At 41.5% G+C, this 27,557-nt stretch overlaps 1 protein-coding gene across 4 annotated transcripts; it reads right to left on the bottom strand.

The window, feature by feature from the left end:
• LOC144700533 (RAD3-like DNA-binding helicase protein) lies at positions 1 to 27,132 on the bottom strand. Of its 4 annotated transcripts, none has more exons than XM_078571948.1 (23): positions 26,028 to 27,131; positions 24,255 to 24,502; positions 17,549 to 17,624; positions 10,941 to 11,022; positions 10,682 to 10,832; positions 10,413 to 10,575; positions 9,836 to 10,012; positions 9,228 to 9,346; positions 9,101 to 9,146; positions 7,403 to 7,547; positions 7,171 to 7,325; positions 6,929 to 7,020; positions 6,748 to 6,855; positions 6,547 to 6,615; positions 5,333 to 5,419; positions 1,907 to 1,966; positions 1,603 to 1,718; positions 1,445 to 1,502; positions 1,224 to 1,329; positions 744 to 826; positions 422 to 658; positions 198 to 343; positions 1 to 127 (listed from the first exon to the last, which is right to left on the bottom strand). In XM_078571948.1, exons 4-23 carry the CDS (start codon positions 11,015 to 11,017, stop codon positions 46 to 48), a joined length of 2,277 nt encoding a protein of 758 aa, XP_078428074.1. In that variant the 5' UTR covers positions 11,018 to 11,022; positions 17,549 to 17,624; positions 24,255 to 24,502; positions 26,028 to 27,131; the 3' UTR covers positions 1 to 45. The 4 variants fall into 4 exon arrangements, with proteins under 4 accessions (XP_078428074.1, XP_078428072.1, XP_078428073.1 ...); XM_078571946.1 differs by lacking the exon at positions 26,028 to 27,131 and adding an exon at positions 24,706 to 25,663 and having other exon boundaries at positions 17,549 to 17,688; XM_078571947.1 differs by lacking the exon at positions 26,028 to 27,131 and adding an exon at positions 24,706 to 25,662 and having other exon boundaries at positions 744 to 820; positions 17,549 to 17,688.
• Between the last annotated feature and the right edge of the window lie 425 nt (positions 27,133 to 27,557).

The following is a 27,557-nucleotide window of genomic DNA, read 5'->3' as shown; positions in this document are numbered from 1 at the left end:
CGGGTTAGATTTTGATGATTTTGAGGAAATGGGCGGAAATGAAGGTTATATATTTGTACTTTGATCGCCGGAGAGGTGTTTCTTCTCGTATAAAAGTTTGTACTGGGAGGGAACGTAATCCCTGAAGCTGAGACAGATCAAATCAGTGAGAAGAGTTTGATGAACAGGTTGATCAAGAGAAAGAGAAGCAGTAGTACCTTTGGAGGAGGGAATATCTGCCGGGCAAAGAAAATAATCTGGCGATCGAATCCAAGACTGACACAATACCCATTTTTTTCATCTTAAGCGCCTTCATGAGACCCACAAACTCCTTGTACTCTTCCTCGGATAGCTTCTCTTTGACCTGAAAGTCAACGCATTGGTCAACTTGACCGCCATTTTTTTGGTTTGTTTAAAAATAAAATAAATAAAAACTATTCACCTGCACGAGAAACACTGAGCCTTTTGTCTGCTCGGTGGCCCCGGTTTCAGTTTTGGCGGCCTTGTTTGCAGATGCCACGTGACCTTGTGCCGAGTTTGCCACGTGGCCCTCCATCTTCCTTTTGGAGTTGGACAGAATGAAAGGATTGTTCAAGGCGCTGACCGTTGACTTATTTGCCGGGATGACCTGGTCAATGGAGTCAACAGAGATCGGCCCCCGTTTCCCCGGTATATTTATCTGAAATTTAAAGGACAATAAAATTAAATAAAATTGAGAAACACCATGTCAGTGAAGGGATATGGAGGACAACAAGGATACTTACCACGGGCCTTGGCGGGGGTAGAATCTTGATTTCATCCTGGTCTGCTTCGTCCTTGCCAGACGGGCATTTTGACAGTCCTGAGACTGAATCCTTGTTATAATTTTACAAATTATTACAAATTTGCAATATATTATTTTCAATAACGTATCGCAGGATGCACAACAGGAAGGTGGGAGAACCTTTAAATAAAGCATGGACGGGAGAAGAGAGGGAAAGTTCAAGTTGTTAGTAAGAGTCGACCCCCGAGAGAGAGAGAGAGAGAGAGAGAGAGAGATTATTTTATCTTTTGTTTCTTCTTCTATGTTCATGATCAGTACAAGATACAATGCAATTCTATTCAAGATCTAAGTTCGAATTGCCATATTTGGAAGTATTTTCCTAAGGCTGAATTCCACAGATTTTTAATGCGAATCAGGGGCATCAGTTTGCATCAATTTTTTGATCTATATGTAGGATGCAGGGGTAAAATAATAAAATTACCTCTTACAGGGTCATCTTTCTGCAGTTCTTTGACTTTCTCCCGGGAAGCTTGGTCGCGAAAGAATCCGGTCAACGTGAAAACAACGTCCCCAAACTTGGAGTATGTCTAAAATAGCGAAACCAATTGCTTAACAATTTATATTATAAAGTAGAATTCAAAAAAATATGCCGTAATATAGATAATAAAGAAAAACAGCAATAAAAGAGGGGAGAATGAGGACCTTGACGTGCGGCCGGAGCCAGAGAGACATCTTCTCTTGATGCGATCGTTGAGCGAACCTGAGAAAAAATAAATTCGGAAATTAATTATACAGTAACAGACAAATAGAAGGGATAACGCACATAATTGGTGTTTAAATGAATATAAAGCCTCTTCAACCTTTCGTCGCAGAAGATAATTGCTCCATAATCATGCCGATGACGGATGACGCGGCCAATGGCCTGGTTCACAGCCCGCGTTGCTTGTTGAACATACCATTCCTCTCCAGTAAGAGGCTAAAAGTACAGGAAAATTAGCCATAATGGAATCACTACTAACCTCTTTTTGTGCACCAAAGACATTAATCGTGAAACCCCAAAAAAATTACACAGCAATGATAGAATCATAAACAATTTGTTGTTGTACACTAAAACATAAATCTCTCAATCTGAGAAATCCAGATTAAAAGATCAACTGAAATTACCTTTAGAGCATTTTTCTGAGATGAAGCTTGTTGATCTAAAAAGTCTCGCTTCAGGCGAACCTGCAATACATGGAAAAATAGTCAGTCTAAAGGCATCCGCGTCAAATTTTACAATTGTAAGAAACAAATACATGGGATCTTTATCTCGGGCAGAAGAAAAAAAGTGCATGAAGAGAAAATCATTAAACATCAGGAGAGTTTTAAGTAGTTCCTAAGAAAAATCAATGAAGGATGATTTTCTGCTGCATCATGAGTTTGAACCTGACAGAAATTGAAACACAAAAAAATAAACAGTCACACAGCTTGCTGATCCTTTGTTCAGTTTCACGTATTGAAGATTCCAAAACTTGAAGGAAAAAATGGTCCTTTCATACGTAGTTTATCTGATTCAGATGAATCGGATTAAACTACGTCTGAAAAGTAACAGTCTGGTCAGGGTGGATGCCTTTGGATACAATGATAAGACATTGATAGAATGATAAATTGTGTAACAAAGATCAAATCCTGTAAGAAGGAAAAGAAAAGGAACACAACAATGTGATATACAAACGCTTCTTTTCCAAAAGTTATGGAAGATGGGAAAGAAAGAACAACCCATCGAGCACCCACACCATAATGTCGTGCGCGTGTGAAAGCTGTAAATAAGGAAGATCGGGAGGGATCAGAGACATTTGGTCTTTTCTGAAGAATTGGTTGCAGGGATTAACCGGTGGCCAGTTAGCAGGATTGGGCCTGCCGTCCAGAAGGGCAGGTCTCTACTCAAGATCTCCGTTGACATTCTGATAAGGACCTTGGTCGAGGTCCGTATCTGAAGGTGGAAGAAGGTGAGACGAGAAGGGAATTCCTGGGGTTGCGAGGTGAAACGGGAAGGGTAGGAGAGGAGGCCGAGCTGAGGAGATAGGGATCGGCCGAGGACGAGCTGCCTGGAGATGCGGTAAGGAGGAGACGGTCGCGGGGACGGGGACTGTGGAGGGAGAAGACGCGTGGTCGTAGGAGAGACGAGAGGAGGAGAGAAACCACTACTTCTTAATAACCAAATGCCAGTCTGCCCTCCTCCAAGGAGGGCTGTGCTATTTAAAGTTAACATAAAGAGAGAGAAAGCATAATAAAGTGACGAGAATGCCCCCACATGGAGCTTGGTATCCTATCACATTCCCTCCTATGTCAATTCTACTCCTCCCTCAATTTTTCTTGATACTCCACGGACCTTGGATTTTTACAACTATCGGGGTTCTTTGAACCGATACAAATCTCGCTGTCTTTGAATTCGAAAATGTTATCGGTTTATTATTATATCACAATGGCATGAAAAAAAGAAGCAGATCTTAAACAAGACGTATCATGCTCTTCCTACTTACATACTCTTCCAATATGGGCTCTAAAACATGCTACATATCCAGTTATTACTCCATTGGCTCACGGTCCAGACCACCCTAAAGTTCAATGCAGAACCCTCAAGCCCCACCTAAGTTACCAAAGACCTTATCCAAGCAGGAAAAAAAACCCACCCAAGCAGACTAAAGATGTTTTAGTCACTGGAGCTACATTGTCTGTCCATAATTTGAAGCAACATTGGATTTTGATCTCTCTCATCTTCATTTCTCTAAATTTGCTTCGAAAATTTCCATGTCTTGCCTTTGAGGCTGCAACTGATGAGTACTATACAGTTAGACGAAAGCCCAGGGTTAAAAATTGGCCGTGTAAATAATTATATTTGTCCATAACTGGTAACTCATCAATTCTAGAGGTTATGTAATGTGAAATTTGATTTGGGTTTGCATCCGAGAAGAAGAGAGGGTGAATGGAGGAGGCGGGGATCAGCCCCTGGACAAACTACCAGAAGACACAATCACCAGGGATGGGGATAGAAGTGGGAGACATAGAACTTAGACAACCACGAGTGGAGTGCCTGGGACTGCAACTTCAACTTCATTGCTACCTATCGGACTGCGTCAACACATTACAAGAGATTAATTGACGGTTGACGTTTATGGTGACGGAGTATCACAGCCACTTGACGTTGTTCATCAAACTCTCTAGTCAATTTGGCAACATTCTATATAAAAAATTGCCAACACTGTCAATCAGCCTAGTTGGCAATGATAATGCCACTGACAGGAAGTATGGAGTATAGACGGTGACCGCATTGACACCCATTGACGTTGATAAATTCATTGCCAAACTGTCAAGCATTGGCAGTTGACATTGACCATGACATGGTATCACAGACAGTTGACGTCACCCATCAACATCAGCCGTCCACTTAGTAAGATTCTAATTAGAAAATGTCAACCTGTCAACCAGCCTAGTAGGCGATGATGATGACATTGAAGGGAAGTATGGACTGTTGATGATGATGACACCCGTTGATGATGATGAATTCATTGGTGAACCGTAAAGCATCATCACTGTCAATGTCACACATCAACCATTGGTGGTTTATCAACGAGAGAGACTTGTCATTGACTTTGTGTTTCTATTTCCTTTTTATTTCTTGCTTGTATTTCCACTTATGTACACGACCCATTTATCCTGGTCCCACTATGTAACCTCATAAGATTATGGGGCCAATGGTAAGTGATCAATTTAATTCCTTTTTCCAACAAACCATAGCAGATGGAGACTGACCGGGAAGGATCGTGACATGGTTGATTCTGACGGTTGATGCCGTCCATTTGCAACAGCCGTCAACTTAAATTCTAGTCAGTGATGACGATGACATTGAGGGGAAGCACAGACGGCCGACGGTGGCTATGGGCATTGATTCATGTTGATGTTCGCAAAGTCATCGGCAAACCCTTGAGAATAATCACCATCACACGTCGATGTCGCTAGGACATGCAAACCCAAGCAGTAAATTTGCAGTGTTGTGATTTCTATAGTATTAAGGAGCCAATAATCTTTGGCAATGGATTGCAAGAAACACCTCACCCACATGTGGGAGAAAACTCAAAGAGCTCTCACATGTCTGAAACATCACGAGGGTTATAAGTGACTAACCTGCCTCTCTAGTATAAAAGGTCAGCCCTAAGAGCAGACCAGAAGGAAGATCCTCACCGCTAAGTCCTTGAAGATTCACCCAGTAAGAACCAATTTGGCCCTGAGCCTAAATATATCACGTGTGTCTACTCCACTACACAATCCTCATTTCTCACTTCCAATTCTTCCCCTTCTCCTTCTCTTGTTCTTTCCATCAGATTCACAGTTCTGCTTTTGGCATTGAGGTGCGCGTTTGGATAGTTCTAGAAGTGGAAAGATTGGGAGGACCAAGAGATAAGTCTATAATAACATGATTAATCGTAAAATCACAATAGAGATAAGTCAGATGAATTTTAAGCCTACAAAAATCGCACGAACCAAACTGAAACATAGGAACTACCACATTAAAGCATACAAGAATGCCATTAAAATAGTAGGTTTTCAAACCTTTGGGTCTGTCATCATAGAGAATGGCATTCCAGTGATAACCACGGCCCTCCCAGCATGGTCGGCAAAATCAAGACCCTCGCTAACCTGTAAAATCACAGATTAAACGTGAACTTCAAGCACGCTGAATAGCGACATAAACATAGGCTTTTATTTTTGAAACGTAGGGTCGAAATACAAATTAACCTATGTTGGGACTCTTGATGATTGCAGTGTGAATGAGAGAGACACACAGGGAGGAAGAATCAAGAGGGGAAAAATTAGTAACAATAAGTAAAGGCTCTCAAGATGGAAAAAGAATCAGAAACTAGCAAAAGGCCCTCAAGTATTCACGCCCATCAAGAGTGCACTCTCACCTCCACCCACAACTAGTGAATATGCCTCTCTTCTATCCCTAAGTCCAAATTATGCAAACTCAACGCTAAAGGACTAAAATACCCCTCTCCCACTCTTGGGGTGGTAACAAAGAATTCAGATAAAATGGACTTATGGAGCAGCTTAGAAAGCTGGTTCCTGCAACAGGTCACTGCTTCCTCTCTTTCTTCCTACAAAGGAAAATTTCGAAGGACAGAGAAAACCAATGGTGGCTATTACATAAGAGTACAGCAGGTTAAGTTTCTTAACACACAAGCCATATCTGCAAGAAACCACTGTTACGCAGATTGATATGGTCCCCTTATGGATTTATCATAGCTCAAAGAAGAGACAAAGCCATGCTACAAGTCAAACATAGGCCAACGTGATAGTGTGGAATAAAGGCAGGCTTGAGGCGCCTCCAATAAATAAGGGTTGGCGGCAAACAGGGAAGGCATCGATTCAAATTCAAGACCCGCGGAGCAGGCTTCTAGTGGATGAGGAGATCCTCTGAGCCCTGATGAGCAAGGGTTGATCTGACCTCTCCTCAGTGTTCATCCATTAAGATCTGATTCAGTCTCTCGTTCATTTTCTCTTCTGTTACGTCCTGTTCCCATCCTGTTTCCACTCATCAAAGTTCTCACTCTTCTTTTCTGTTCCTTGGAGAAACAGTGTTCTTGACGACATTCTATTGGAGAATATTTGTGAAGTATAGTCAGAGATCCATTGGGGGAAATCATAACACAGACGCTCAAAAATTCTGAGAAAATAAAATTATCACCTGAGAGTACAAGTAGAGGGAAAGACAAGTTGTGCAAGAATAAAATCGAAAAGTGAAAACACAAGACTAAGGAAAAGACCTTGCCACGGCACACCGCGAAAAACACTGCACCAGACGTAGATTTATCCCGCAATTTAGCCTGAAAATCCTGCAATGTTCAAGTTTTTTTTCAAACCGACAGAAAATTTACAAAATTAAATTCGAAGGCATGCGCAAAAGTAAGTATGAATTCGTGAGTTATCAAAAAGGAAATTAGAAAAAATAAATAGCCATTTCTTGCATCAATTGATGAGCCAAAGAGCTGCGAATCTTTGGGTTCGACAACAGGCTGCTTGTTTTTGCACATCCTCTCCCAAATTGTATTCAAGCCGCTTGACCCAGAATGACTCTGACATCAGAAATAAAAAACGAGTTGATGACATGCGCACCAAATGAATCTTTTTCATACATCATGATCATACCATATTCTTCCAGCATTCAATGCACCGGTCCATAAAATAGTACGATGGAAAGAACACGAGCAAACCATCAGGTACTATCCGCGTAAAGTTCACTGCCAAGTAACAAAGCACAGAGTCAACAACTAGCAACACCAGTTGATGGGCATGTCCTATTAGAAATTCTTCAGGGATCTAATCATCATTTCGTAGGCAAGAATGGTGGATCTTTGTATTACTCTTAGGTCTTGTACATCATTACCTACCAATAGCATTGCCAAGATCCTGCTTGTAATCAATAGAATCACGATTGCGATAGGAGGAATTGAATGAAAAACCAGATGGCCCGCGAGAAATGACTCCAACCCAGACTTGATTCTGAGATACCACATGGGGGTTCTCAAGTCTGACTGGGAATTCTCTGCAAGACATAAAATTAGGATGTTTGGAAAGGAGAACGCAGAAAGACAATAAATAAGTAGTATGGCGCCAACATACATGCCCATTTCTCCAGCAAAGGAATCCAATGGAGATAACGTCCCAGATGTCATGATGATTGATCGGACGCTAAGACCCAGAAATTCCCTCATGGCAATGCCTGGATGGAAACACCACCAGCTTAATACTCTGGATGTCGTCTTCCCTACACAAGTAACCAAGGGATGATCAATAAAAAATGAATGAGTACTCAAAAAAATAACCAGAGAGCATTTTAAATAATCATAAATCAAGATGATAAGAAATTTAAGGAAAAGCTATGGAGCTCAAATATTTCTTAATTAATCAAAAAACAGGATACTTGTGGAGAGGAGAGATCACCATCATCTATCTCTCTCTCCCTATATATCACATTCCCTCACACAGCTTATCCCCTTGACAAGTTTTAACGAAGAAATTAACATTGAATGAGGTGGTATTCTTCAAATGTTTCACATAATTGTTACATCGTCGTGGTTTCAACTTAGAACTGGGAATTTTCTGAATAACATGAAACATTGATAAGCCTCTACTGATGGAATACAAGAGGAAGAGCAACTAGCTCAATAAAAAGTCAGGTTCTTAATGATAACAGACCAATTAACTCCCAAGACATGAATCTTAAAAGGCCTGCTCCTTTAATTCAAAGGCCTGCTCTTCAGTCGGGTGTGGCACAGATTCGGCGACTTGACGCTACTCCCTTTCAGCCTGTTCCTCACAGGCGATCAAACACAATAAGGGATGACGCAGCCAATTCTCATTGGCAATAGAGGATCAAGTCGGTCTCAATCATATCAGTTGCATTGTATAAGGTCACAACTGCATCAAAGACAGTCTACAGATACCTATGAAAGATCTCATGTAGCATTTTTCGAGAGAGACGACACAAAATTTTTCATTAGTACCCATGATATCAGAACAAGATAAATAAATAACAGAGGCATCCATATCAAGATGCAGAAGCCCAAAAAATTTTCTCGACCAAGATTTTCTGCGTTGATTTATACGTTATAGATTTCCTTCTCATCAGGTTAGTATCTGGGGCATGTTGATCAATATTGGGGCCAAGATCGAAATTTAAACCAGACTGTCATCAATAAAAGGGAATCTCAAGAAACTAGGCGTCATCCTCATCTCGTTGTCTCCATCGTCCTTTCTACTCCGACTCAGAGAAATGACCTTTACAGTGTCCCAGTATCGTCTGAGAATTAGAATTTCTATATTTCAGATACACACCACAAATATGGGGAACCTTGAAAACATTTAGCAAAGAATCTCATGCGGTGGGGGAACAGGATAGAATCCCTTGAATCAGTCGTCAAAGCCATTTCAGGGCCAATGTAAAATGAGAAAGATCCTTTTCCGTTTCCTTTTCCTTTTTAATGAAAGATTTCACAGGAAAATACTCGGTGATCCATCCCTAGATAAAGTATTCTCATTTTCTCTAGAAAATCATCTTGGAACTCTACCTAGACGTCAAGTTTTGACTACCGATCAACTCAGCCTTCACGGATCTTTGAATCAAACAACTCCCTTAGCATGATGAAGGCAGATGTCTTGACAAAAAATAGTCCACTTTAGGGTATCATTATGTGATAAAATCATTGACTCAAAAGAGCAGCCTAATCCCAGACTGCTATAACCATACTTATGGGCAATTGTGGAAATTAGCAATGATGATAGTCATAAGTATAACACCTAAGAAGGATTTTTAAATACCTTTCAAGGAATCAGAGGCATTCTGATGAGACTCGTGCACATGAAACTGCCAAAAGGAAATGGGGTTAATAAGTTTATGCAGTGGACCCAAGAAAATACTCATTGGGATTCTGTACATTCCACTTACGCGGTAGAAATTAGCATGGCTTTTACCACCATCCCTGAATATGTTCTTCAGGATATCCTTTATAAGTTCAAGCCTGCATATGGTGCCCTTCATCCCGTTCAGATAACCATTCATGTGCCCTATAATACAGTCAATGGAACATTTGCTAGTCTTAATTAGAAACTGAATTATACAACAACTAAAAATCATAGAAAATGCATTACAAGAAATATAAGACACTGTTTCAGCAGACTTAAAGAGGGATCATCAGAATAAGAATCAGATGGACATATGTACTAAACAGGAGATCTGTGATCTCCACGCTCTTTTTCAGGAGATCTGTGATCATACAAGGGATCTGTGATCTCCACGCGCTTTTTCAGGTGTAAACCGCTAAAGCTTATCACTCCACTAGTTTTGCCTTCTCCGATATCAAGTAAGAGGAGCAAACAACAGTGAAGGAAACAATCGTGAAGAGGGAAAGGAGGATTCAAAACATTTAATAGATCTCAGATTTTTTTTTGAAGAAAATAAATCTCAGATTGGAGCAAATAAACATTACTGATGTAAAACACTTTCACGTAATAGATGGAACGACACAATCAAAACCAATGAAAGCTTTCCCTTACTCTCTTCAAGAAGCTGAACACAACTCTCGATTGTACCCGTCAGCATGTTGGCAGTCTCGGAAGTGATATTCAGCTCTGCAAGGAATTCGTATATATAGAGGCCAGGGCGAGTAAAACCTGATTCTTTGGAGTCGATAACCACCTCACTTATTCGTTTCTCAAGTTTAAGTAAAAGAGCTGCAGGAATAATACCCTTTTAAGTAATGATGAATATTATAGGAAAATAAATCATGCATAACAAACTAACACGTTGAATTTCATTTGAATTTCATAGCAAACTAACACGTTGAATTTCATTTGAATTTCATAACAAACTAACACGTTGAATTTCATTTAATAGAGTGACCCTGAAATTTAACGAGAGACCCTCTACTCCAAAACTTTCAGAATGGTCAACCAACACAATCGCTGAATCTGTTTCTAAATCTGTCATCACGACTCTCACACTGGCCGAAATATGTCTCAATAATCGATGAAGAAACCAGTCCATCCAGAAGCAATTTAATGTTCGGTCAGCAGGGAGACTTCTGAACCAGAGTAAGAAAATGACAGGGTTCTTTAAGTTGAAAATAAAAACCTTTCAGAATTGCATAATTTTCAGGATCATGTTCATTTTCGGCTGACTTCTGAATAGATCTCCGTTTGGCAGCAAGAGAAACACATTGATCTGCTTCGGAAATACATGCCGACAAGAATCTTAGAGGCAGGTCAAAAGAGGCTGCATCAGCACACACGCTCTCCTGCATTTTGGATCATCACGATGACACAGAATAATAAGACGGAATATAAGGAAACTAAAAACAGGACGAAGTAAGAGACTAACTCCACATCAGAGCAAGAAATCACCAGATTGTGAGCTTCGTCAAAGATAAGGACAGCATTGTCCCATTGAATGCCAGAAAGCGAATCTCTTCTAGCAGGATCAATAAGATAATTGTATGGGCAGAATAAAATGTCTACTGTCTTGTGAAGGTCACGCGACATGTAGTATGGACACCTGCAGATGGCAATAATTACGAGGGCTGCATTCAAGGAAAACTAGAAGAGAATAGAACTTAACAACTTGAGAGCGATTAAATATAATAGTGTGACTTTCAAAACGTACGGCCCCAGAGTTCTTCCAATGTCAACCAAATCTTCAATGTCCAAGGGCTCGTTTCCTATCTCTGGGTGGCTTTTCATGTAATCTGGAAAAATCCATTTGAACTGAATTAATACTCTGAACAGCTTTATAGAATATCGAGCACTAATCCCATGAATGAACTTAGTCAAATAAAGGTGGTAAGCAATCAGGTCATAAATATCAAATGAAACTGGCAGGAATAAAAACCAATGAAGCGCAGCAATAATTGCATTTTATGATAATTTAGATAATCCCGTTAAAAGTGCAAATTTTTGTTTGGTTGCTTATTAGGAGGCGAGTTATGGCACGTACTCTCAGGAGGCCCATGATCCTGGACACACCAACAGAGTGTCCCATGTGCTGCCTAGGAGAGGAAGAGTGCTCTCACCTGTTTTTTGAGTGTCCTTTTGCGCGGGCCATTTGGAGATCACAGAAGCTATGCTCTGGACAGAGGACGTTGGAGATGGGGATGGTCCTTGCAGTGCTCTGGACGTTATGGGTGCACCGTATTGAGGTGGTATTGAAGGGAAAGACTGTGTCGCTGGACTTGGTGCTACATAATGCAGAGGATTGTATATCCTATTGGTTTAGTGGGAATTAAAGGAGGGAAAAGAGGCCAGGCTGGCCGGGCATGTAGTTTTTCACGATCACATATATCAATATTAATTTTGGGATGATCACCGAGTTCGGGAGATCTTCCCTCTTTTCTTTCATAAAAATGATAATTTAGATAATTGACAGTTAAAAAGGAGCAACATACATTTTAAAGTCTGGGCCTGATTCTGTTAAGGATACACTTGGAATATAAGGAAAGTGGCCCAAGCCCAAGAAGAAGTGATACAAGACTAAAAGAGATCTATCGGGCCCATTATAAGTGTATTGCGTCAATGGGGCCACCGACTGAGTCTAACGGCTAGTAATTACTAGTCGTTAAACTAGCCGTTAGACGGCTGCTATAAAAAGCGATAGAGTTGTAACAAATTACTTTAACTGTTTTGAATAGAAAATTTCTTCTTTTCTGGTTCTCTTGTTCTCTTCTCGACCTCTCTTGAATTTGTCATGGTATCAGAGCCTACCCAGTGATCGTTGAAGAATCTTCTGGCATCAAACGTCATCCTACTTGAGGACCAATTCCGAGAATTGCTTCTTCTTGAGGTTAGTATTTTTTGTCAAGCTACATAACTCATGGGAGAAGACATGACTAAGATTTCTACCGAAGGAGTAATGCCATCATCGGAAAGTCAGATGGTACTTACCGATAGATGGATTACTACACTTCCAGTGATGGCAAAGTGCAACATATTTAATGGCAAGAATCTGTTGCTTTGGGAGAGAACAATTCAAGCTGCCCTAAAGCCCAGAAAGTTAGTGCATCACCTTACAGAGGTATGTCCACCTGATACTCATCCGAATTACCCAAGGTGGGTAGTAGAAGAGGAGTATGTGTTTGGGTGGATGTTGGATTCAATATCTGCAGAGCAATTAGTCCAATACTCGTCATATGGAACTGCAAAAACATTATGGGAAGCTGTACATCGAAGCCACTCCAAGAAGAATGACAAGGCCAAAATCATTGATCTTATCATACAAGCCTATACACTCAAACAGGGAGATATGGATGTTCTGACCCACTCAAACAAGCTGAGGGACATTCACAATGAATTAGATCATTGTAGACCACCCTCCACTGATCCAGTAGCAATGGCACATGAGGCAACAAATCGACTATGTCAATCTTTGCAAGGACTTCGGCCAGAATTTGAGACGGTCAGAAGCCAACTCTACAATAGAGAAGATGACCCTACATTTGATGAAGCTGTATCTAAGGTCATGCAAGAGGAAATACGACTTAACTCGGCTAGAGGAGCCATTGAGAGGACAGCTCGTATAACAAAAACTCATAACAGGGAAGGACCGAAGGGCGACTCAGAAAAGACAAACAGAGAAGATCTTGTGTGCAACTACTGTAAGAAGAAGGGGCATATCAAGGACAAGTGCTGGAAGCTCCATGGCAAGCCACCTCATATTGCACGAGCTCATGTTATGATGCAACCAGGAGAAGTTGGAGAAACTCAAAACTTTGTGACTACTCTTCCTTCAGCCCAAGACTTCCAGAAGATGATGCAGGAACTACAAAGTATAAAATCATTTATAAACTCTGGAGCAGTCATTGGATCTACTTCGCTCGCCAATTCTGGTAAGGGAGAAATTTTTCATAACATTACTTTACTCACTAAAAATCCATCAAATGCATGGATCTTAGATTCAGGTGCAACGGATCACATGTCATCTAGAAAAGATTTCTTTATAACATATGAAGAAGTTCGCCCAGGTAAGTATGCTCAAACAGCTGATGGTACATTATTACCCGTAATCGGCATTGGAAGTTTGAACATCAAGCATATTGGTATTCTAGAAAAGGTGTTACATGTTCCTAAATTGTCTATGAATCTAGTATCTGTACAACAACTAGCCAAGTGTAAGGAATATAATATTCTATTTGATAACGTGGATGCTTATTTATGTCACAAGGAGCTCGGGGTGGAGGACTGGACTTGCTAGAGTTCATCAAGGACTCTACTATTTACACATGGAACACCCAGGAGATAAATCAAAGGTTGCTGCAGTGAAGCTATCTCCTGAGGAGACAATTGTGGAAACTCACCAAAGGATGGGTCACCCATCCTATCACCTACTTAAACACTTGTACCCAGACTTGTTTAAGGATGTTTTGATTGAAAACTTGGTCTGTGAAGCATGTCAGTTAGGAAAATTTAGGAGAGTACCATACCCACCAAGTTCTACACGTCTGCAGAGGCCTTTCCAGATCATCCATTGTGATGTCTGGGGCCATCTCCACAAGCAGACATACTAGGACATCGTTGTTTCCTAGTATGCACAGATGATTATAGCAGATATAGCTGGATTTTCTTACAAAAACATAAGTACGAGGTTACCAAAAACTTGAAAGGATTATGTAATCATATCAAACGGCAGTTTGGTGATCAAGTCCAAGGACTAAAAACAGATAATGCAAAGGATTTCCTCAATAACGAACTTACTGAATTTTTCTTGTCTGAAGGGATAAAACATGAAACATCATGTCCATATACCCCACAACAAAATGGAGTAGCACAAAGGAAAATAGGGAACATTGTAGACAAAGGAAGTACACTTCTAATTCAAGGGAATGTTCCCACAAATCTATGGGGTTTTGCAGTTATGACAGCTACACATCTTGTTTATTGACTTCCTTCAAGTATTTTAGCCTTCAAAAGTCCACTTGATTTGCTTGAGACTTATTACCCAAATGTAAGACTAAAAACCGGCCTACCCCCTAGAATATTTGGTTGTGTTGGTTATGTGTATAATCATACACATAAATAAAATAAGTGGTCTACTAAAGGACTAAAGTGTGTATTTGTGGGATATTCTGTTACACAGAAAGGATATAAATTCTATCATCCTGTTACTCGGAAGTACTTAGTCACCAAAGATGTAGTCTTTGATGAAAAATCATTTTATTACAAACCGAAAGGTACTGAATCATACTTAGACACTAGTTCCATACTCAATATTGAGAATATTGACTCTGAATTTACACAACCTCCAGCTAGATTGAAAATATTTGAAAGTGGAGTAGGAATAATTCCCCAAGTTAGTACAAGAAGAACAGAATCCAAACCAAGGGCAGAGGATATGATTGATCAAAGTGGAGAATCGTCTAAAATCATTCCATACCCAAAATATTATCAAAGAAGGAAAAAGGGGAGACAATCAGAAGTTATGGATTTGGGTGAAGGGGGAGAAGAACCAATTGAAGAATCTACTGAAGGGGGAGTAGTATCCACTGAAGGGGGAGTGGTAGTTGAAGGGACATTGACTGATGAAGAAGGCCATTGGCCAATTGCTTTAAGAAAAGGTACTCGAAAATGTGTGTCCACTCCCTTATATTCAATGGCGAACTACTTGACCTATAAAAATGTGTCACCCAAATACCAAGTATTCCTGACAAAGATTCAGGAAATACCTATTCCTAGGACTCCACAAGAAGCAATGAGTGATGTTAATTGGAAAGGAGCAATGGATGAAGAAATGAGAGCCTTAGTACAAAATAATACTTGGGAGATTGTTGACAGACCCAAAGATAAAAAATCTGTGGGTTGTAGATGGGTTTACACTATGATGTATAAATCAGATGGAAGTTTAGAAAGGTATAAAGCAAGACTTGTAGCTAGAGGGTACACTCAGACATGGAATTGACTACCAAGAAACCTTTGCTCCAGTTGCAAAAATTAACACTATTAGAACACTTATATCCTTAGCAGCGAATCTAGACTGGCAATTAAACCAATACAACATCAAGAATGCGTTTTTATATGGAGACTTGAAGGAGGAAATCTACATGGATATCCCCCCAGGATATGAAAACCAACGCAACAGAGGAAAAGTATGTAGACTTCGAAAATCATTGTATGGGTTAAAACAATCACCTAGGGCGTGGTTTGGAAGATTTACTCAAGCAATGAAGGGTTTAGGATATAGTCAATGTAATGGAGAACGCACTATGTTTTTTAAACATTATCCAAATAATCTACTAACAATTTGCAAGATCAAGTGAGGGTATCTTAATGACTCAACAAAAATATATCTTAGACCTTCTAAATGAAACCAAACATATGAACTGCCACATAAATGAGACACCTATTGAAGTGAACCATAGGTTAACCCTAAGAGAGAATGACAATAAAGTAGAAATTAACTCATATCAGAGTCTAATAGGAAAGCTACTGTATCTATCACATACTTGACCAGATATATGTTATGCTGTAAACGTATTAAGTCAGTTTATGCATTCACCTAGAAGTTCACATTTTCAAGCTGCTAACAGAATTTCAGGTACCTAAAAGGAACTCCAGGACTGGGCATTGCACATAGGAGAACAGGTAAGATTGATCGTATTGTATACACTGATTCTGACTTTGCTGGCTCTCGACTTGATTACAGGTCCACCACGGGGTATTGCACGATGTTAGGAGGAAATTTGGTTACATGGAGGAGTGAAAAGCAGAGTGTGGTGTCGAAGTCTAGCACAGAAGCTGAATTTCGAGCTATGTCAAAGGGAATTGATGAGGCCATATGGATCAAGAATCTGTTGGAAGACTTGAAGATCACATTTCTAAAACCAATAATTATCCGCTGCAACAACAAATCAGCTATCAGTATAGCCCACGACCCAGTTGATCATGACTGGATGAAGCATGTGAATATCGACCGCTTCTATATACAGGACCACTTGGAACAAGGAATCTTGAAGACTGAGTATGTGAGCTCTGAAGAACAATGTGCAGATACTCTGACTAAGGGATTACCGATCAAACAAACTCAGTATCTGAGATTCAAGCTTGGAATGAAGAATATTCATTCCTGCACTTGAGGGGGAGTGTTAAGGATACACTTGGAATATAAGGAAAGTGGCCCAAGCCCAAGAAGAAGTGATACAAGACTAAAAGAGATCTATCGGGCCCATTATAAGTGTATTGCGTCAATGGGGCCCACCGACTGAGTCTAACGGCTAGTAATTACTAGCCGTTAAACTAGCCGTTAGACGGCTGCTATAAAAAGCGATAGAGTTGTAACAAATTACTTTTAACTGTTTTGAATAGAAAATTTCTTCTTTTCTGGTTCTCTTGTTCTCTTCTCGACCTCTCTTGAATTTGTCAGATACGAACCTGGATCTAGGCTCGTATCGGAAGGAGGGTAGAAGGCGAGGCAAGCTAGAAATTCCCGCATTAGAGAGGTGAAGCGGGAAGGATCCGGGAGGAGGCCGAGCAGAGGGGGTAGGGATCGGCCGAGGAAGAGCCGCCTGAAGACGCGGCGAGGAAGAGACGATTACGAGGACGGGGATCGTAGAGGAAGACAGAGCATGGATATAAGAAGAGACGAGAGGGAAGGGAAAACCAACAGTCACTTAAGAAACAACTTCCAGTCTGCCCTCCCAGAAGGAGGGCTGCGCTATTTTAAGGAAACATGGAGGGAAGGGCTTGACTGCCCTTAATAGCAAAAGGACGAGAATGCCCCAATCGACAGTTAAAAAGGACCACCATACATTTTAAAGTCTGGGCCCCACTGGAAAAATTACTAATTGCAACTGTTGGCAATGGTTAATGATGAAATTGTCATTACTTGGAAGCAGCAAAATTGAAATTTCACATTCACCAGATGAATAATATGCATCTTTTTCAATCTGTGTCCATGCCACTGAATCATATTTTGGGAGATAAATTTATACTCAGCCTATTTTTGTCACCATAACTTCAACAGCCTTTCAAGCTGTTCTACAATAACATACAAGGATGGTGAAATCAAAAAGACTTTGAAAAACTAAACTCTGAATAAAAATGAGACGCAGGATAGTATTCAGACTTTTATTCATACCTTAACCCCTTTATAATTGTACTTATACATATTTTAAAAAAAAAATACTCATACATAAACTCAAGTTAATAAAATATGATAAGCGTCAAAAACAACTAATAACACACAATTCAGTGAAGCTGAAAATGACACATCATAAAAAAGAGCCCTACCAGAGACTAGGCTGTGATGCCTACATGAGCGCTTCTTCCGAAGATAATAGCAGGCATTATTTTGGGTCTTCCCTTGCTGCGTTTTCACTTGATCATGTATACACATTTGCTCACGAGAACCCAGTATCCCCATTTTGGGTCTACCGTATATGAAATTAAAATAAAAGGAATTAAAATAAACGACCCGATAAAAAGAATTCAATCGTGTCGAAGAAAATAATAATCTATGGTTCACAACATCTCGCAAGATCGTAGGATATAATGCGGATAGGATATACTGAGAGAAAAAAAAATTCCCATTCCCAAAGTTCAATGAGAAAACTTGTCCTCCCCATGATGGAAAACTAATGCAAAAGAAGTAAAGGAAACGTGAAACACCAAGATTTTTGAAACTCATAGAGAAGGAGAGACATTGCAGAGGGGAAAAAAGAAGAAATAGAGGATAGAGCAAGGAAGCGGGAGTTATGACCTTACTACCCAGACAGTTGGGTGGATGAAGATAAACTAAATTTATTTAAACTAGAGGGCTAGATTGAAATTCTTAAAAAGGGAAATTAATTGTAATATCTCTACTTCTACCACTCCATCTCAAGCGGATGAATGGGTTCCACCTGAACCTTGGAGGAGACGTAGAGAAGAGGGATTAAGGAGCGAAATAAAAGGAAAAAGTAAACTCTCCATAAGATGGGCGGGGAGTTACCAACGAAGAACGAACACCATAAGAATATCACCAGAGGAAGAACTTGATCAGAGAAAGACATAGATAATGAAGAACGGATGCTATGAGATGAAGACAAAATATCCAGCAAAATAGCCAAGCGCTACAAGGATGCAATGGAGGAAGATATCACTTATCCATATCTGACGAAGGAACCAATTTAACAGCAAGAAAAGGAGCACAAGGTGTTGCAATCTGTTGATGAAATCTGCTGTCAATCATCACAGATTGCAGTAATGATGAAGCAATTGACAAATGGAGAGGTGGGCAGCATATCTGCTTCTAGACCATCCTAACTGGCTGGCCATTTTTTAACTGGCTGGGCGCTGACTTTGACTTTGATCAGTTCACTTGTAGACCAAAAACAAGACTGCTCCCCTGAATACTGGGCTGACTGGGATGGTGATGAGGAGAGTGGGTGAGAGCATAGGAGCTGATGTGGCAGTACTGACATGACAAAGTTGAGAATCAGGAAATATGTCTTCTTCGTGGTTTTTTCTTATTGTGTTAGACATAGGCGTCACTATGTCACTTACGTACCTTGTCAGCCGAAGCTCCTCTCCAGTATATATTTCCCTTATTATAAAGGGGCCTACCTTTTATTTCACTATTGGGCCCAATGAGTTTAGGGTCCAGACTGTAACCCCATAAGTATGGGGTGGACTCGCAGTAAGAGGTGATTTCGAGTTGTTTCTACAGGTAGATCCACCTCCAAATGTACCAAGGCTGAAGCTGAAGCTCACGACACACCTGATTTTGGTCGTCCCCTATTTGCCGCAAATAAGATTGTTATTTTCCCCCCTTATGTACCAGATAGTGGCGTCATTCCATGAGATGGCCGCCGTTCAGAAAAATAATACAAGGAAATAGGTTCATTTCCACTCTGGGAAAGAGGCAGTGGGCTGAAAGTGGGTGTACACCCAATTATGATGTAGATTTCACTCTGGAGAAATACAAATCCGGTCTGGTAGCAATCAGGGTTTACCCAATTTTTTTTTTCGAAAAGAAAAATATATGTTTTTATTCCTAGCGCCCAATGGGTTTCGAACCCAATACCTCCCAGGTGAGAGGGAAGCCCTTAACCACTAGACCAGTGCTCCTTTCATTGTAGGGTTTACCCAATTTTACAGCATAGACTACTTTGAAACTTCTGCTCCCATGGTCTAGATTGACAGTAATAGGATTCAACTTGCCCTCTCAGGAAATTTGGGTTGGGAGATCCAACAATATGACGTGAAGAATGTGTTTCTTCAGGAAAGCTGAGGAAGAGGTTTGCATGGCGGCACATCCAGGGTATACACCTAGCAACTCAGGTGTTGTATCCAAGTTAAAGTAGGGCCCTCAACAGACCTAAAAAGTCTCCCCTGATGTGGTTTGGGCAATTCATTAAAGCTATTAAGGCTATAAACACAGAGCAACTGTGATCAAACCCTATTTATCAAAGTAGTCTACGTTGTTTAGACCTTCTATGCTGATAGTTTAGACCTTCTGCGGTGACGACATTGTTATTGTCAGCAGGCAACAATTTTATTTTCTTTATACTCTCTTCCCCCACTAAACCTTGTATTTAAGGTTATTGTATAACTACCCTTATGGGATCTGTTTACACTTGATCCATCATATCAGGTCCTCGGAGACCCAGTCAATGTAACCCAGTATAAGTAATGGGTAACTCACGTTAAACCTAATGGAATCATATGTTTCTGGATAATTGCTTCTCTCGGTCTTTCTCTTGGTGGTTAGGATTTGGACAGGTGGAGAAGAAACAAAGGAGAATAAGAAGTGTCACCTGTTGCTTATCCTCTTCAAGGATCTGCAGGAAGCTGACAATTATCACTGATAGGGACATGAGGGACACCAAACATTTAAGCCTCTCTCTTGCTACTGTGTTTGATATCAAATCCCCAAGACGACTTTGATAAATTCTGGCTATGGAGGTGGCATTTTGTTAGAGAACTGATAAGGACTTGTCACACACGACCTGGTCAACAAGGCTCAGTCAACAGCTTAGTGAGAAAATAACTGATTCTTGAAAATATTAGGGTAATAAATACCCTCTTGTAAGGTCATTAGAGACACCTTTTGATGACTAATCATTCTGTGGCTTCTTGGCATGAGTAGCATCATCTGGTTGTCGAGAGGGCAAGAACTCCCGATTTGGATGTTCTTGAGGGTTTGTCCACCTATCGCTCTCTCTTATTCTGTCCTATCTCTACCATCTCTCCCATTCTCTTCCCTTTCCCTCATCCCATCTCTTGATTTCGTTAGATCTACATGGGGATCATAAAACATATTTCATCAAAGGTATCTGATTTTTTTTTTAAAGAAAAGAACATTCATCAAAGGTATCTGATACCTCCAGCCGTGGTCAGAGAGCAAGAGAGAGAGAGAGAGAGAGAGAGGAAGAGAAGAGATTAAGCAAGGGAAACAACAAAAGAGCCAGCAGGCCTCAGTTCAGTCCATACAGCGCTAACCTGTCCACACTTCTTCAACGGACCATGATTCCCTAACTGTAGGTTCACCTCTTCGTTTCTAGGTCAGTTGGTCCCAAGTTGCTTCAGATTCTAACCAAAGTAGGGTGACAACACAGGCATTCCTTCTCTTGCTTACCACCCTCGACATCTTCTATCCCTTGGGCACTCCTTTGCCTGTCTGCCCACCCACAACTATTGTCACATTCTTCCCAATCTGCATCTGCTGCCATTGTTGTCACTGTCCTCACTATTTATCATCTACATTGTCCCTGTGTCACCCTTGTCATAGTCGTCACCACTGTCATCGCCACCATCTTCACAGTCACCAATGCACACTTTTGTCTTGCAACATAATGTCTTCACCAAGAGTCTCCCAGCTTCAACCTTCTCCACATTGCTTTCCAAGCTTGGCATGGTCAACATTCAAGGCTCTCTTGAGGAGGGTTGTCAAACATAATTGTTACTACATCATGTACCTAATATTGGGCTGTCATCAATTGGGATCCTGTTGTATGTTATCTAACTACTTGCTTGTTTACTTTCTATGTTCACATCTTCAGCAGTAGCTGGCGTGTAAACCAGTGGTTCTTTGTGATTAGAATGAGATTACATTCTACAAACCCTAACAGTTTGACACCTCCCCTTGCCAGAGAACCAAAATAAAAATGAGAGCTGGCAACTGAGGCTGCCGCAGCCTGAAAATGAGAAGCCGCCATTGACAAAACCAAAAATGACTTTGCAGCTTTTGGAATCTTGCTTTCACCAAAAGATGAACAGGTGTCGCTGGCTGCCTGATGTCGCTAGACGCTGTCAAGGGAAGATGTGGAGTCACCAACCCCCAAGTGGAAGCAAAAAAAGGCATCGCTGCCCACTGGGAAATGAAATGGCACCATCGCCTGAAAGAAAGGTTGCTGCTGGAAAAGAAGGGTCGCCGCTGCTAGAGACGGAGTCACCGGAAGAACTAGAAGCTGCTAGCTAGAAAGCTGGGCAGCTAAAACAAATGCCTAAAAGTGCCTTCAAAAATGTCACAGTAATCTGCAGAATAATCGAGAGTGACAGTTGACGTGCAGGGAGTTCAGGTCCTGTCCCAAAGAAGGGTTGCCATGGTCACTGGCAGCAGTATGTTGATGAAGACAGCAGAAGAAGATCAAGTAATAAGAAAAGTCAGTGAGGAAGCTATTGCTGACTCCAGCAGTAATATAGGTTGAGGATGTATGCAGACAATCAAGTTTTGGTCAGGAGAGGTTCCGTCAGAAGATATCACGGAATTTTCTACTATATCTATTAGTGGCATCTTTTCTGCAGCGGTATACATGGGAGAAAGTTTCTGGAGCAATCCGATGAATTCAGCCAAAGATAGTTGTGCAGAATCAATGAAATGTTACCATATTAAACTTCATCGGGGATGAGATATAACTTAAGAAAGTTGGCTTCTGCCACTGACAGAAATCACTGATACGTTACCATATTGAACTGCATAGGAGAGAAGATACAGCGCAGAGGGGAGCAAAAAAAGGAATAGAGGATAGAAAATGAGAGATAACAGAGTAGGGCGGACAAGGAACTCTGCCGTCCAGGGAGTGGAGCATTCAAGAAAAAATAAGCTCACTTAATATATGGGATTCCCCACCCTTATTTAGGGATATCAACCGTTAAGAAAGGATAATTACATTAAAGCCCCTACTTCTAACAATGAATAATAAACTCCAGACTTGCTATGATGAACTATAATCATTAGGAAATATTAAGCACAAATTTGGAAGAGAAAACTTTCTGTTCCCCAAATGTTTTTGCTAATGGGTTAAACCTATCACATGTCAGCGGAGGCATACAGTTGGAGGCGTCAACTACCCGTTAACAAAGCCGTTGTACCTTTTTATTGGGCCATGGTTCCTTTAGCCCAGTACAATCCTCATTTATTCTTAAACTTAAACGAAATACATTTCAGCTGTTTTTTTCCCTCTTTTTATAAGACCCGATTCTTCCTCTCCGATTCGGTCCTCTTGATCCAAGATTGATCTTCATAAACTTTTATCATTTTGACATAAGCACAAAAAATAAATGGACGCTTGTGTTGAGTCGTGTAAAAATGAATACTTTGGACATGCAACCAGATTGGTATTGTTCTAAGAAGATCCTTAAAGAATATATGGATCGAAGTATATCAAACTCGCCAAATATCCAAGAATGCCGTAGATGTACAGGAAATCAGTAGATCGTACCATGAATAATGTAGAAAGGGATGAGATGAAGGTGGGAACGAAAGTGAGAATGCGGAATGGAATAATGGAGATCTCGAGTAAAGATCTCCCCCTCTGGAATCGCAGGCCCGATCCTGCTCCCCCAGCCTCTCCAGCTGCAATTTGCATCCGAAATCTTGAAAATGCCAAAAAGTGCTGCTCCTCCCTCCCAGTTCTGCTTATTTATATCCTTCTCACACATGCTGTACTAGTCAGCACGAGGTCTTCTTATTGGTGGCTTTTTCTCTTCTTTCTATGGTACTTTTCGGAGAAGATGCGTCGTGTATCACAATCCTTGCCAGATAAATTGCAGAGATGCTAGTCGTTTGGGGTTAGGTTCTAAATCCTCTGGTAAGAACTATTGATGGAACAAGGACGATTTCAGTTTCCTCGAGCTAAATTCTACCAGGTTGTTGGAATTTTAGTAAAGGCAAAGGTCAATTCCTTTCTCATGATAAAATGCTCCAACATAACCTTCCTCAATGTATAAATGATAAACCAGAATTAAACCATCACGAAATTACTTCAAATATACAATAATTTAAATAATCAGGACCACATGAATAACAAGACTGCAATCCATAATAAAACCCATTTAGGATAAATAAAATAAATTATCCATCCAGCATCAAATACATGATAATATATGCAAGGTGGTGCATTCAGGGGCTAGAGGGGCGTGGTCAGCCCTTTGCAGTGCTCTCGGCAAATGGCTGCATAGGAACAAGGTTATCTTCAATAGAAAAGAGGCATCACTGGACGGTGTTGTACAAGCATTGGCGAGCCTCACCTCTGCATGGTTTAAAGGGCTGCGGCCTAGAAGAGCGGTACCCCTTTGGGCCTTACGTGTACTTAACGATCTTATCTCGTCATCACATCGAGAGGCTCATCATTTTGGGTGATCTTCCTTAATGATTTTTGGGGACAAAAAATCAAACACGTGATAAGACTGAAACATTTACATGAATCTAGAATGCTTTTAATGAATGAACACTTTGTGAAAGAAAGAGAGGAGCCCTCTAATAGAAATGTTTTATTCAATAAGGTCAATAAACGCCCTCTAAATATGGTGCATAATAAAGTGGACAACCAGTTGCAATACCCCTTTACTGACATCAGTTTAGACCCATTACTTTGGAAAACCAACATATATGTAGATGCATGAAATAATTCCATCAAAAAGAATTGGATCCAAAGTAGTGGACACGCGTCCACTGGACGAACGAGTCAAATGAACATTTGCTAAAATAATAATTTTTACGTAGGAAAATAACCTGTAATTGCTTGTTTTCAACTCCCCAATGACTTGCTTCAATTGACTATGGGTGCGCGACGCATATACAATGGATGGATAACTTGATCGACGCTGCGATGAAGCCGCATCATCAGAGCTTTGACTGAGTTTCTCCTTCTGAAACTCACTAGAAAAAGGCCCCAAACTCTTCCTCCAAGCCAACGCAGCACACAGCAGGCAGAGAGTTTTCCCCGTTCCAGTAGGGCTCTCCAGCAACGCATTACAGCCCTAGAAAATATTCGCGCACAATTAATTGACGCGTCTACAAGATAAAACATTCAAAACAGCGTCGACGAATCTTGCGAAAGATTACGCCGCATGTTTTTTCTCTCGCTGATCTTCCCACGATCGGACCTCACACGAAGATAATTCGAAAATGGACATGAAAATTTCGGAACGACGAGATGATCATCTTCGAAGCTTGAATGTACCTCCTGCAGAGATTGAATGACCTTGTCCATGTAGACAATCTGACAATCATACGCTTCGAACGGGAAATCAACATCGATCCCCCTGATTCTATAGATCGGCATCTTCTCTGCGACAAACTCCCGGTACAACCCTAGAGAACTCGCGCCAAGAACAAACCATTTCAACAAGGACGAACAGATTTAAGAAGTTCGCGCACTCTTCCCGCCAACCAGGGGTATTTCCGTCCAATACATGGGCACGGATGACGGAATAGAATAGACCGGGCGGTGCGAAACGAGACAGAATGGAGTGGACAGACGGGACGGATGTGACGGGGGGGGACGGAAATAGGCAGACGGGACGCGTTGTGACGGGAGGGGACGGAAACAGGCAGACGGGACCTGTTGTGCCGGGACGGGGACGGAAATAGGCAGACGGGACCTGTTGCGCGGGACGGGAACTGAAACAGGCAGATGGGACGTGTTGTGCCAGGTCCTGGACGGAAACAGGCAGACGGGACGTGTTGTGCGGACTGGACGGGAATGGACGAGCAGGACGTGTTGTGCGGGGACGGACGCGAATGGGCGAACGGGACGTGTTGTGGGGACGGAACGGGAATAGACGAACAATAAATGTTGTGTGGGGACGGGACGGCAATGAAGGAACGGGACATGTTGACGGGACGGGACGGGACAGTATGAGGGCATAACTTCTTTCTATCTAAGTGTGATGTCAGAACGGATCGATGATAACGAAGTGGACGGGACGGGAATGGGAATGTGTTGCGTGTTGTGCGGGGGCGGAGGGGACGGGAATGGACGAACGGGACGTGTTGTGGGAAGGGACGGGATGTGACGGTACAGGATGAGGGCATAAATTCATTCTTTCTGCCTGTGATGTCAGAATGGATAGATGATGAGGAGGTGGACGGGACGGATGATGATTTGACCCTCTCTGCTCTTCACATTCTTTTCATTGAAACATGGTGTAACACGACGATCCGCAATGATACTTCGTGTTACGTCAAGATGATAAACACACCATACACTGTAAATGACGCGGAATAATAAGATGATGTGAAAATAATAATAATAATAATAAAAACGAGAAATATATCGATCACCGACGAAACGAGGCGTAATGGTGAACGTTCACCGTCCGTGAGAGTCACCGCTGTCAACGCGAACGAACAGTCCAGGCACCGTCAATGAGAACCACTACCAATAGACAAATGGCTAATCCTAAATTCACGTATAGATTCACTCGAAAGGCAATGAACAATCTAGAGACGGCACTGACGAACTTAATCAACACTGCGAGAATAAAGGGGAGAGGTAAAGACCTGAGTGTGTCGGCCGATCACGATAGATAGACGGTGGCAAAGGAGTAAACAATGTCGAAAATTGGCACTCTGAATCCGTGTTGATCACGTTCGTATAACAAGAGTGCCAAGCGGGAGATGATCAGCAGCTTGTTAAAGACCCACAATTTTTCAACGGAGCAAAATATGAACGATCGCTGTTTTTCCAAGTCGACCAAAGGATGGCAGATTGACAGACTTGCTCGGCGCTTGTATGTTTACAAGGTTGATCGAAGCTGGTTATCGAGACCACTCCAACCGTGAGCGATAGGATTGCATTTCCAAACTATGACAAGGCAATAATAAACCCTTTCTGCTCCCGCGCCGATAGAAATTGTCGCCTCTATCTTGGCACTCTGTTTTCTCGATTGGGTAGCAGAAGGTTTTCTGCGGCGGCTCGAACGGTTCGCAGGCAGCACGAGCGAGCAACAATAACGAGTGATTCAAAGAAATTTGACTCTTTGGCCCTTTGGCCGTTGCAGGCTGATGAAGAGACGACAAGAAATTCGTTCACCGCCGACCGAACGGGCAGTCGATGGATGTCGAATCAATAGTCACGGACAATAAAAAAAATAACCTTCAGAGATTCCAGAGTAAGGCGACCGGTTTTTTTTCTAGCGAGATTGAGGGAGAGAATCTCAAGCATCGAGTTCCAAAATGAAGAACTTTCTTCTCCTTCTCAACAATAACGATGAGCAATTTTTGTTGAGCGACTATCAACGATCGTTATCTTCAAGTAGATCGGAACTCCAGAGTAAGTTTAATCGATCCTCACGGTTATGCAGCCGTCACTGGTAAATCCAAATGTACCAGGCGATAGTCTTGCTGAAGGAAGAATACTCTTCGACCAATGTGAATGATAGTCCGAACGAACAACCATGAAGGGATGCCTTCTATTCTTCTAGACGAATTCTTCCTCCCCAGAAGCGATGTTGGACCGAGTCGATTATCAAGAACAAGAGTGATGGACTAAAGGAAAAATAATAATAACTGCCAATAGTGAACAGCGAGATCTGGTTTTCTGAACACAATGACTTGGCTCCCCCTCCACGTCCACTCTTCCCTTCTTATACTGGGGAAGTGGTAGTTGTGGAGGGGGTGGGCCTATCGGCCCCCCCTCCTCTTTAAGGGAGAGCCTATTGGGCTCCCCTTAAGAGGATTCTTTAGGGGAAGATAGACCCAACAAGGCTTTCTCCCCCTAAAGAAGACAATACATCAAACTCTAATAAAGAAAAAACATTAAGGAGGCCGGTACTCGCGCAGGAGGGGCCTCCCGCCTGTCTAACAATGACGACAATAAGAAAACAGGAAAAATTACATCTGGACGTAATTGACGTGTACCGAGGCGATGAAATCGCTTCTCAAGCTTAGTAGTGGAATTGTAGATTCTTCATTTCTGCTCCGGCTTCATGACGTGGTTGGCGACGGATCGGGGCATGTTCGTTTGGATGGTCCTCCATCAAAACACCTTTCGTTAGTGACTCTGATTTGTTAGTATAAGTTATATTTAGA

The sequence above is a fragment of the Wolffia australiana genome, chromosome 3 (genome assembly GCF_029677425.1).
Source record: "Wolffia australiana isolate 7733 chromosome 3, ASM2967742v1".
Taxonomy (NCBI): Eukaryota; Viridiplantae; Streptophyta; class Magnoliopsida; order Alismatales; family Araceae; genus Wolffia; species Wolffia australiana.
This window is presented reverse-complemented; position numbering and strand designations above follow the sequence as displayed.

What these genes read in the sequence shown, in the direction of transcription:
- LOC144700533 (XM_078571946.1), bottom strand. Translation starts at nt 24,807, where the DNA reads ATGCCGATCTATAGAATCAGGGGGATCGATGTTGATTTCCCGTTCGAA. An exon ending in TCGCGGTGTGCCGTGGCAAG is followed by an intron (nt 5,420 to 6,546) that starts GTCTTTTCCTTA and finishes GTGATTTTACAG; the next exon opens with GTTAGCGAGGGTCTTGATTT. An exon ending in GAAAGATGACCCTGTAAGAG is followed by an intron (nt 827 to 1,223) that starts GTAATTTTATTA and finishes ACAAGGATTCAG; the next exon opens with TCTCAGGACTGTCAAAATGC.